Source organism: Apteryx mantelli, chromosome 2 (assembly GCF_036417845.1).
Source record: "Apteryx mantelli isolate bAptMan1 chromosome 2, bAptMan1.hap1, whole genome shotgun sequence".
Taxonomy (NCBI): domain Eukaryota; kingdom Metazoa; phylum Chordata; class Aves; order Apterygiformes; family Apterygidae; genus Apteryx; species Apteryx mantelli.
The window spans coordinates 111,667,421-111,679,926 of record NC_089979.1 but is presented as its reverse complement, the minus strand read 5'-3'; the positions used below and the strand labels follow the sequence as shown (position 1 = coordinate 111,679,926).

Genomic DNA, 12,506 nt, shown 5'->3' with positions numbered 1-12,506 from the left:
GAAAACACACAGTGAGCACGTAACTACATTATTAAATGTTCCATATGCTGAGAAATGCTCTGGTGTTCTTTAAAGATCATTCCTTATTACCTTCTTCAAACATAAAAAATTAGCCTACTAAATGATGTATTGCATGAAGAGTAAATGAAGGGTAAACGGGGTATAGCTGTGATATTTAAATCACTAAAAATATTTTATAGATATATACAGAGAGAGATACAAACATATAAAAACATATACATGTCCACAAGAATGGATGGAGGGCTGTCTGAGTACATCAGAAAAAAAAAGGTATTTATTAGAAGTATTCATATAGTTAAATTTACCAGCGGATATCTTAGGGACTGCATCAGGAAGAAGAGAATCAGTTCCCTCTGCACTGAAATAAGCACTTTAGAGGAAGGCCAGCAGTCCTGAATCTTCCCCTGTTTATTTTGGGGTAACTTCAGCTTTGCTCCTGCCTTTGTACAAGAGGAGAACTTGCTTCTGTGCCTCTGCATTTGCCAGCACTGATGAGCTTCATGTGAGCACTCTGCTCTACACATACCAAAAACAGTTCAATCCTTAACCTTACCTCTGAGGCTCCGTGTTATTCAGAGGAATCCTTGGTCATCTGCAGGCCATTCATTTTGTTGGGTAAGGTGAAGTGGTAAGATACAACACACTCCACCACTATTGCTGCTGTGGCAGTCATTAATTACAGCTGTCAAGACTTTCAGTGAACATGAAAGTTTTCTTAGTTATGTTACAGATTGTTTTGGCTCCTGGCCACCCCCAGATCTGTGAGCCTACAGATTGAGCCCAATAGTACACTGACCTAATTATCTAACTGGCCTAAAGCAATTAGAGTAGCCAGAGAAATCTCATTAGGACGTTCAGAAGAACAGTAACAACCTACAATTCTTCAAATTTCAAATGGTATGTGACTTAATCGAGGGTGTCCATTATGCCACTAACACATTACATGCATGTCCTGCTTTAAATCACAGTTTCTTATTATTTGCATTCTAATAATGCCAAAGCATGGTTCAGACTATCATTACATGTGAGACACTGTGGCCTGATCCTAGGAACCTACACCTGAAGAAAAGTCATTTTATTGTATACCCGACTGACATACAAAACAAACTATAGAGTCCAGAGAACAAATTTAACGGCTTTTCAATAAGCAGGTTGTTTTACTGAAACATCTCCAAGGCCTCGGACACACAATTAAGTTACTGTATATTCATGAATTGCTGCACAACACCTGGGCAGTAACTGATCACAGATGAGCTGTGAGCCTAGAGAAAATGTGAGGTAACACATTTGTTTAAAACTCAGTGAAAAAAGTTAAAGCTAATAAGTTTAGCTTGCATTTATGAAAGGCTAAGGCTGTGTATGCAGTCAGCCACCAAAGCTCTGGGGATGGGCAATTACTCATTAAGACAGAGCACGCTCAACTGTGTTGTCTACATATAAGTGTCTAGCACCATTTGAGAGCCCCGAGTATCCAAGATATTTACATGAGGCTGGCAGATATGAGACAGGCCTTAAAAAACAAAACTGCTTTTCTGAGGTGGCAGCTGGAGTCAAGACAAGATATTTCACAGGCCTGAATTGACACCAAACAGTTAATAAGTAGCAGATGAATCTTAACACCACTGTAGGTATGACTGAGCTCCAGATTCAGTTGGTAAAATGTGGGTGTCTACATTAGGGCAAACGAATAATTCTCTAAGGTTCCACTGACTGCAATGACCAGATCTCTCCTGCCTATAATGGCAAAATAACATACAAAGGTCACAGGTAGATGTCTATACTGTAGATACCTAAATTTAGGTGTCTGAATCTGGAACTGATGAAACCACACTGAGAAACCCTAGAGTTTCTGAGTTATTACCACTGGCTTGCCAAATATGGCAAAGAACCGCTAGGAGACCCATGCCTTCCTGGAGTGTTAGATGGATGCCAGGTCTGATACCCTAGGAGTATCTCAAATGGCCCTATACGCCTACACCTGTGCAAATGAATTGAGCCTTGGGTACCTGACCAAGAACTTATACACAGTAATGTTCTACAGCTGTGTGGTAAGTGGTTTTCTTCCTTCCTTCACTTCTTTATATGTGCAACTGGAGTGTATATTAAGCATAGATAAAATTCTGCAGGAATGTGATTTGAAGTTTATTGAAGGAACACTTGTGAAGTGTTCTATATATTAATTTTTTTAAAAAGCCCATATATACACTTCAAGAGTTTTCCCAATATAACACTATAGCTATATCACGTTTATTTCATATCAAAACATTCCTTGAGTCAAAATGTGCATTTCTGACCAAATTGTTCCTTCCAGATATTTCTCACACTTTTTAAAAAACATTTTGGCTAAAATAAAAAGATGGAATTACCTACGATTCATACAACATCCAGAGTGCTGACAGGAAAGCCCTATGTGCATGCCATATACCTTGACTGACAATAGTTCATTAAAATTTATTCTCATAAGAATATGTGCCCATAACTAATGGATTAACTGTAAAGGTATATGTTCTTATAAGTGAGGATTAATTAGTTATCCGTTTGGATAGGGTGTACTGTTCATTTTTCAAATTCAGCTAAAGGCAGTTTGCCTCTGTTTTTTAAGTTTCTGCATACATTAGGAAGATCTTTCCCGTAGTTAAAATAATAGTTTAATTATCTTCTCTACATACTTATTTGCTAATCTGTTATGTTTTAGCTCTCTTCAACAAATACTACAATTTTGAAATGTCAGACCACTGCATTATTGAAAAACCTACCCATTTGCAACTCTATTCATTGCTCACTTAGGCAAAATTCCCACTGAAATGAATAGGAAATGTGCCAGAGCAACAACAAGAGTTATTGCAGAGGTTAGCTTGTTCTCAAATAACCTGGAAAGTAACAGTCATGGTCATTCCAAGACCTAAAGTATCAACTTCAAGTACTGCCTGTCATTTAAACTAAAAGGGCTAATCCTGATCACCAGCCACTTCTTTTACATCAGTGTCATTTCATTTGGGCATATGATTGTATGGGGTAAACTGAATAGTTCTACAAAACTTAAACAGAACTATTGACTAAATTTAATGAGTCAGTGGAAGCTTTCAGTAATTCAAAAATACTATTTTAATTAAGAAGTCTTTCCCACGTGAGGAACTCCATAGTACGACACTGATTTACTCTCACAAGGAATCTGGTTTGATTCAGTGCAGATACTGCTCATGTCCTGGAAGATCAGAATCACGCCCAGAGGCAGCTTCACAAACAAAAGATGTTATAAGACATGTGCCACCCTTCCAGCTTAAATTTTGAATGAGGCAAGGCTTTTTTTTCCCCCTAAGTTTCAACATTTGTGAAATGTACAAATGAGCCGTGATAAGCTGATGAAGTATTGAAACATTTATGACATAATGAATATGTCTGACAAACCTGCTGAAGCTGCTTTGAACGAGGGGGAAAAATGTTGACAAGATTAATATAACTTAAGTTGCTACAATGACAGAAAACAGGAAGCCTGTCTTAACCCACCGTCTGTTGGGCTGAGTCCGCGGGCTGCTGAGATCATGGACAGGGATGGGCTGCTGTGCAGTGACCGGATATAGTCCATGTACGGGTTAATGTAGGGGTGAGGAGGGCTGAAGGGAGATTCTGATGTTGCAGCAGGGTTTCTGTGTGGGGAAATTCTAATGAACGGAAGATCTGAGTATGTTGGGCTACTAGATAAGGCAGAAGGCCTGGAAGAAAGAGAAAGAAAAAAAAACAAAAACAGAGAGGTTATCTATATGATTGAGATCACAATCACAGAAGGAAAAATAGTTTAAAGGTAACATACATTCATTTCTCAAAAAATAACAACTGGGTTGCACATGTAATAACTTCCACTAACTTCAACTGCCTGGAGAGAAAATGAATAGGAAATGAGTTCTTTTCTGTACCCATTATAAGCAACATTTCTCTGACCAGTTTTAACATGAGCTTATTTTTGGTTTAAACTTTACACCCCTCAATACCTTTTCCCCATGGAGTTCAGCAGAAAATGACTTTAATTGTGTGAAATATGCACCCCATGCACCACATATTAATTATTGCTGCACTTTGGAGGACATACTGAAATGCTGAATCACAACTTCAAAACTACATGTCTACTGGAAAAAAGCTTTGAGAGTTACACTGTGCCCACTCCCTTGATTTGCCAACTTACCCTTCCTGGAAGTGTAAGATTGCACATTTATACAGAAATAATTTCAGAAAACTCAAAGTTTGTAAGCCATTAAGACAGCTGGATCCTTTGGAGCTTTTTTTGTTGATGACCCTTCCCATGAAAGATGCCAAAAACTTGGTGGCAAAGGAACAAAGATTGCCCCATATGTTTGTTTTTAGAGTGGCTCCAGAGACTATCTGATGCCTTCTACAAGACCACAGTACTTCTACAAGACCTACATCACTCTTAAGAAGGGAGAGCTGTGCTGCCTTCTCAGACTACATGTATGAAGCTGTGATGAACCAAGGCTGAAGCTTGAGTTCACAGCTGATAAAGGACAAATAACCTGTCGCAACCCCCCCATCATCACACCCAAACGATATGACAGCGCCTGGGCCCTGTGTGGAAAGCCTTCTAACACAGTAGCCAGGCTCCAAAGGCACTGGAAAGAGTCCAAATTTCATCAGAAGGGGTTGGAGTGCCTGCCCTTGCCAACCTGCTCTTTGGCAAAAGATAATGATTAAGCCTGTCATGCATTTGCTGTAGTCCAACTGGTTGACCTGAACTAAATGCCTTTTTGTCCCTTTTTTTCCAATTAATTTACCGTATATACAGCACAGACACAGGCAGCAGCTGTGAGAGCAGTGAGGGCAGCCTGTTCCTTTGATGCTGCTGGCTTACAAAGAATAATAAAACAAGAAATATTTTTTTTTCTTTTAACATACGCATACCGCGATCAATGGGGATAGTTGTCGTCACCTAAAAGGCTAACAGAACATAATCTGATGTAAGAGCCAGTTCTGCCCCACTATTGGCTCGGAAACACTAATGTATGAGTGGGACAAAGATCAAAGTTATGCATTCCTAACAGGACACTAACTTCCCTGGAACAAAATCCATGAGGCCTCATAAAATCTGGGGAATAAAGATTTTTCCTGTTATGCTTTTCTCCTTCTATTCCCCTCCCTTCCTTATTTGGCTTTAGTGTCTTTCTTGCTCTCATAAGGCTTTCTGCAAGGTAAGCCTGTTTAGCCTTACACATATGAAAATACCTCCTAGCTCCAGAGTTTGTTACACAACTACACAACTGTTTACACATTTGTAAATGTGTGTTAACAACAGATGCCGGCAACAAAATCATTTCTTTGGCACCCAAGCAAATTATCCACAAGAAACCTAGCCAGTCACCAATAAGCATTCAGTGTGTTTAAAATGCACTTAGAACCAGAAATCAGAAGTGGTTTTACATCACTGTGCAAAACAGGCATCTGCTTTCCTCAAAGCACCTTTACTCTGCATGTTTTTGAAGCATCTTTGTTTTCAGCTGAAACAAAGTTTTATTCCTCTTGGTACTGTAAAACCTGAACAGCCATAAGGAATTAACTAGTCCTGTGGTTCCTTGTCAGACCAAGTGTGGAATGCAGAATCCTGAAAGCTCGTGGTGATGTAAGAAGCAAAAATACCACAGCTGAATATCACATTACAGGGTAAATTTCCTATTCCCATAGTGAGGAGAACATAGTAGTTTGATTGGTTAGATTGAGAAAATTCAATACACCAGTAATGAAGAAACTAAGTTTGGAAGCTCACAACGTCATTTTACAAACTATTTTTTCTAATGTGATCTCAACTCAAAAACAGTTAGAAACCCAAACAGAATGTGGGCAAGAGCCCTGACATTATCTGGTGCATATCGAACAGAAAACTCTTCAACAGATTTTGCAAGAAGGCTGAAAGTCTACATTATTCTCAATGATTCACTCTCCAACTGGCCAACAGCCAAATGCAGCAGCAGGAACAAGATTAAGAGCCAGGCTGTCGGCTTCTCCCTCCAGATCCAATGGGAGCCATTCAAGGACACTGGGACTCAACTGCTTCTCCTCCTCCTCAGTCTTGCTTCGTCCTCTCTCTCCACTCCTCTGAGTTCCTCACAGTTTTCTGAGGACAGTAAAGAAAAAAACGCCAATCTGGGTAACATCAATCAACAGCAGGTATATAAGCAGTATTATCTGAGGCAGAAATAAGAAGTCATCAGATTCCATATAAAATTCCCAGCTCTGCACTCTGACATCTGCTAATCTCTCCAATGTCTGATTTAACATGCTGCTAACTTCTTACTCACTTCCAGCTTGCACTTCTCTCATTCCTCTGTGTTTCTGGACCCTCCTTTCACAGCAGTCCCATTTTCCCTCCTTCCTTCATCTGCTCTCAGCTCCCACTGTCTGAGCACTCCCGATTTATTCCAATAAATGTCACATATTCTTCCCTTCCTTCCCTTCCATGATAAACTTCACTAAGAACATCTTTAGAATGTATTGTTTTGTATTTGCATTTGTTTAACTCCCTTCTTCGAACTAAAAAATGACCTTCAGAAAGGGCACAGCCAAACACACTTATTATTAACTGTTGCTTTCCAGCACTGCATCTAATCTTATATTGCAACCATGGTGTGCTTTGTGTACCAATAAAGAATGACTTTTGTCCTTCATAAATAACAGACAAATAATAAAGACCAGGATCAGCTCTGCAGACACTTATTCAGTGACAATCTTCAGACCACTAGAAATGGGTGGCAATCCCCACCATAATTTTGACCTCACATGTACTAAATCACTAGCCTCGGCGCATGGTGCTCTGTGTTGGGTCTGAGGCTACTTCACGGGACACAATGAGACTTCAGCAGAAAAAAAGGCAGGTATATTTTCAGTGATACTGCTTGAAACTTTATGCCTCATTTGTAAACTCGGGACCAGTTATTTTCAGCCTTGCCTTTCTTTGCCATGTGAGTGTGGAACTTGTTCTGCATCATCTCCTGTACAGAGGAGTTTTCCTTAGAAAAGTGTCCAGCTCATCATCTACTGGAGACTTTTGAGGAGAAATGTGAAGATTTCATAAAGATTTTCATAAACTGGTAACATCTTTATGCCTAATCATCTCTTGGCAGCATCAAATCTCTGTTTCCCTGTAGCAGTCATCACTGTAGCATTTGGGCCATGACCCAGTGAAGTTCTTCTGCAAGTGCTTAATATCTCACACATGTGGTAATTCTATTCCTGTTCAACAACATACTTAAAGTGCTATGGTTTACTTCAAAGAGGGAGGTGAGCAGATGCAAGTTCTTTTCTGAATCAGGACCTCTGTGTCTACCCCCAGAGATCCTGGCAACTCAAATTTAATACACAGCCTATTATACTTTCAATAGCTCTTTGAAGTTGGACATTTCCAGGTTTGGCGTAAAAACAATCATAAGGCTGTGTTTTATCACTGCAACTTTTATAATGGCACTTTAAGCTGATTTTACTATTCTTTTCAGTAACCCTGATTACATCTACACCTCTGATGTAAAAGAAAAGCTGCAGAGAACAGGGCTGTGAAGGTGCCTTCTCCCTCCTCTGGGAACAATCTGTAGACTGGTCCTTGGGAAACAGAAGTTTTCTAAATAACTGCTAAAGACATACAAAGTCAATACTACAGCAGTATTGTTCTTCCACAATGGAAGCACAGAGCCCACCATGTGCTCTCCTTTCTGTCCAGACTCCCTTCCTTGTCATCATTAAGGTGACAAAATACTGTAAATGACAACTTCCATACCTAACGCAGGACTTGCTACTACCTACCTCATCCCCAGTCTGCCAACTTCTCCCCCTCCAGATTCTGACACTCTGGAGAGTCTCAACTATTCAGCAGGAGAATGGCACACACATGCCAAGACAGTGAGATCAGTGTAAGGGCAAGCAAGTGCATTTTTGCCTATTAGTCATGACATTTTGCTTGATGAACGTTACAGAGATGCCTAAACACAGTCTTCAAAATTTACGTAGTCACATCAGTTCAGCAGCTGCAAATTCAATCATGGAAAATCAAAATGTGGAAAGCTGCTGTCAAAGACTTTGTTTTAGCTACTGCTGAACTACAGATGAGCTATATATAAGATTTCACTTATTATTGCTGAAAATGGTGTGTCACTTAGGTCTATTGCTTACTGCTGCAATGGATGAACTCTTCATAAGGACAAGAATGTCCAAAACAAGGCAAAGTAATGAACCAGGTCCAGGGGCTCCAGTCAGGAGCAAAAGGCAATGGGGCCAGAGACAGGACTGGAGAAAACACTGCAACATGGGTCCAAAGTCCATCCAGGAGACAGCACCAAAGACAGAACTGCAGACAACCTACAACATAGGTCTGATGGGTCCATCTAGGGGAGCAGCTATCTACTGCATAGGTCCATCACAGGACCCATCTAGGACCCATCCCACCTAGGAGGCAGGGCCAGAGACAGGTACACCTACAATATAGCTTAGACCAGGACTGAAGGCCTAGGCCTGAGCTTAAGTGGGTGTCCTGGGCAGAGGATGTGGGTGGAGGTCCCAGGTGAGGTTGGTCAGGGCAAATAAGGCCTGTTTCTGCCTCTCTTGCAACTGTGAAAAGTACAGTGGGCCCAGAGATATAATGCTACCTCCATCCTTGTCAGAGAGAGCTCCTGCAACAGTAGTGTTCTCTAAATTTAAAGCCAATTTAAAGCCACTCAGGACAGCTGCAAAGATCTGTGTCACAGGAAAATCTGGATCAAAATTCTGAGGTTGGTTTGGTGTTGGAGAAGTGAGCTGTCATAAATGGCTTCCAAATTGCTATAAGCTGTTCTTAGACAAAAAACTTTTTTAAGCACAACCTATCTTTAAAAGAAAATCATGGTGATTTAAGCATTTCCTGATTTTAGAGGAAACTATAACTCCAGGACTGGAAATTTTAATGCCAAGTTTTGTCGTGATAAATTTTTAAATGGCTCTTTAATGAATCTGTTGAAAAATACATTTATATTGAAAACAGCAAGTGATCCTTAACTATAACATTGTAAATATGACACTGAGCTGAGGTTACAGATGGAACAATAATCTGTCTCGCAGAACAAAGCTTGTCAACGAAGTGGGATGAAAAATTGTAACATAACCTAATTTATTATTGCCTTTTCATCCATCTTGGTATATTATGAAAGTGTCAAAGTTCAAACCTCGATATTTAATCATTTAACAGTACGTTATTCAATGCTGGAGCAAGCATTGATGGCATAACTCTCATACCAACGATATCCATGCTGTTCCTCTGGTATCTGTTCAATTCAGTGCCGCCTGGAAAATTGAAAAATGTTAAACTCACTAAACTGCCTACGATTTTTTTTCTGGAGTAATCTTCTGATGGCTACCCCAAAAACATTGGTGCTTTTATTTCTAGTAGATCCTGGAGGATGAAATAACAATAAGTACTTTCTTGTTACTTAGATAGTCCTATTCTAAAGCACACAGCTGAATTCCTTTTGTAATATCTCCCACGTTAAATGACTGTTTGCTTAATACTACAGTTGTGTGTACAGATTGACCCTTCGGCACAAGCAGTCATTAACTGGCTGACAAAGGTTTTCTTATTAAGAAAACTCAATTCTAAGAAAGTAGGGCCTGATCGTGAAAATACAAGAGATAACAATTCTAATAGCTGTGATTAGCCAAAATGATCAAATTATTCCTCAGAGTTACAAGCACGTACACAGTTGTAGGTGTTTGATACAACAGGCTTAGGCAGCTTTTTATATACCTGAACAATACAAGAAAATAACAAGCCAAATAATCATCCTGCTTCTCAAAACCTTTAGCAGCTATTGTAGGGCTCAGCCCTATATAAGCTGGAATCAATGGCAAATTTTCCATTGACTTAATTGATAAAGTCTTTAAGTGATCATGGATAAGATCTTCATAAGCACAAAATGCTGAGCTAATTCTAGCCTCCTGAGAGCCACCTGTAAAACTTCCACTCATTTCAATACAACAAGAATTAGGCCAGCACTGACTGTTTTTCAAATGGCATCCCACAGCTGTCAGCTCCTTCTCTCTTTGCACATCTAGTTGAATTTGTAAACAATCAAAACCATAAATATATGAGAAATCTATAATAAGAATACCTTTCCATAATTAAACTTTTTAAGAAATCATGTGCTAAAATAAGCAGTCCATTCCCTTAATTAAAATTTTTCATTAAAAAAATCACTGACTGCTTCAAAGCTGCTGTACTGCATTTTTGGAATCAGGAAAACTAAGCAAATGATTTATAATGCTTTAAGAATTACAATTAATTGAATACATGGAAATGTCAGAGCACTTTTCATGGGAAAGAGCTCCAAGCGCTACAAAAAGGTAAGCATTGTTATCTATATTTTCCTAATGGGGGAAATGAAGAAGAGGGAAAACACGGTAAGTCATGTAAGTACTAATAGGAGAAAGAACTTTGATTTTCTGTAGCCCTTTCCATGCTCTAACAATTAGTCAGTATTTTGCTTGCTTTTCCTCCAAAATTCATCCTGGAACCGTAGTCAATATAGGAAAGCAATTCAATGGCTTCAACCCAAGACAAAGTCATAGAATCATATTTTGTAGCTACCTTCCATACAGTGGGTATATGTACATAAAAGAATGGGTCAGGGAATATGGAATTTAGATATAAAAGGAAGTAGATCAGGATTTAAGGTACGCAAGCTCTATTTTGGGTTCCATCACTTATCTGCTGTGCAACCTTGGACAAGTTTGTTGACTTCCTCTTCTGCTGTTTCCCCATCTGCAAAACTGTGGTAAAGCATTTAGAAAGTGCTGGGTATCTACAATGGAAAAGTCAAACTAAGAGATACTATGTTATTAATATTTTCTTGTTGAGACAGGGATGATGCCTTACACAACATGTGCAGTTCTGGAATGCAAATTCATAAAATATACAAACAAGCTCACTTTGGGTTAGAGTAAGGTGATTCTCCCTCATAAAGTTAGAATGTACCGTTGAAGAGAAAAAGATACAAGTGACTGTACAAGGGATGTTCATGCTGCTGGAAATTACACCAGATGATTTGCTGATGACCCACAGCAAAAGAGTATTACTCTGGTTCACCTTTCCTTCTTTGGGAAGTGTTAACATCATGTAGTTACAGTTAAAAATTGGTTACATTAATCAATGCACCAAATTCTTAATCAGTGACTCTATTCCTATTTTTCAACTGATGAACTGCCTGAAAACAGATCCAACTTTCTACATTCTTTCTCTGCTGCTCCATAAAAATAGCCCAACCACAAGTTTGTTGATTCATTTGAGAAGAGGTTACACTGTAATAAACAGTGAATATTCATTCCATTGTTTAATATTTTGGGGGCACCGGGTCAGCTGTAACACTGGTGAATTTCATCCCAAAGTAACACCTCTGTTCTGTATTGACTGCAGTAGGCAACTGCTGCTTCAGATGCCACTGAGTCAAAGTATAGTCATTTCTTGATTACACAAGTCTTGATCAAAGTCTTGTGTAATGTGCTCCTTAAATGTATCAAGATAAAGTTTTGATGGATTTTTTTTCTGTTTTGCAAAACACATAGAAAACGATGTATCATCTCTCAATATTTCTCCAAATCAAGATTAGGCTTCTTATTTTCACCCTCCCATAATGGTAACCTCTCCGTAACAACCTGCCTCTCCTTTTTTTGTTCCTTACATTCTGCCAACAGCTTGTCATCTACCTCCCAACACATCTCTGAAACACTTTCCAGCTGGCTTTTCCTTATGGGATGTTCCAGCCTGATAGGCCCTTCAGATCATTGCCTCTTCTTCCTTCAAATCCTTCTCAGCAACGCTGAAAAGAAACTGGCAACTAGAGGAAGGACTATATGGATTTACCTGGCAATTTCTTTGCTTGTACGAATAAAGAGTGCAAACATACAGAAGTGTGACTGATTGTAACTACTCCCTTCAAATGCCACTTGTCTTCTAGGCTTCTAACAGACATCCTCTAGCAAATTTTGAAGTGGCTGTGAAGTTTTTACTGCCCCCAGTTACCTAGCTGATGTCCCTCCCAGAAATGACTGCCCCCCTATAGCATAGGCAGCATGTCTCTGCCTCTAACCACTTTGGTGCAAATTCTGAGCACCCAATTTGGGTGAGCGGGAGCAGAGTTATCAGGCTGCAAATAGGGCAAAAGCACACATTCTGACCCTGCTGAGAGACAAGAGATAATCTTCAGAGAATGGGTGAGGAAAACAACGGGGGCTGGTAACACCTAAAATCGTCACAGTAAGATTCACCAGCGTTCGTTTGCCAAAGAGTTTGATGTGAGCTCTTCCTGGAAGAGCTCCTTATATTTGCACAGCACTCAACAGAGCTCTGATCCTGCACAGAGCTGTTAGACATTACAGTAATGTAAACAATAAAAAGTAATGCTATAACAGGACATGTTGTGATTTCCATTGGTTGTTTTTGGTAGAGCCTTACTTCACTCAGTTCACAC

General features: G+C 39.5%; 1 protein-coding gene across 2 annotated transcripts in view; it reads right to left on the bottom strand.

Annotated features, from left to right (window-relative positions):
* GLI3 (GLI family zinc finger 3) overlaps positions 1–12,506 on the bottom strand; it is a 212,816-nt gene that overhangs the window by 67,678 nt on the left and 132,632 nt on the right. For both annotated transcript variants that reach the window (XM_013955710.2, XM_013955711.2), the window contains exon 5: positions 3,529–3,734. In XM_013955710.2, the coding sequence (XP_013811164.1) occupies positions 3,529–3,734 (206 nt within the window). The remainder of the gene's footprint in view (positions 1–3,528; positions 3,735–12,506) is intronic.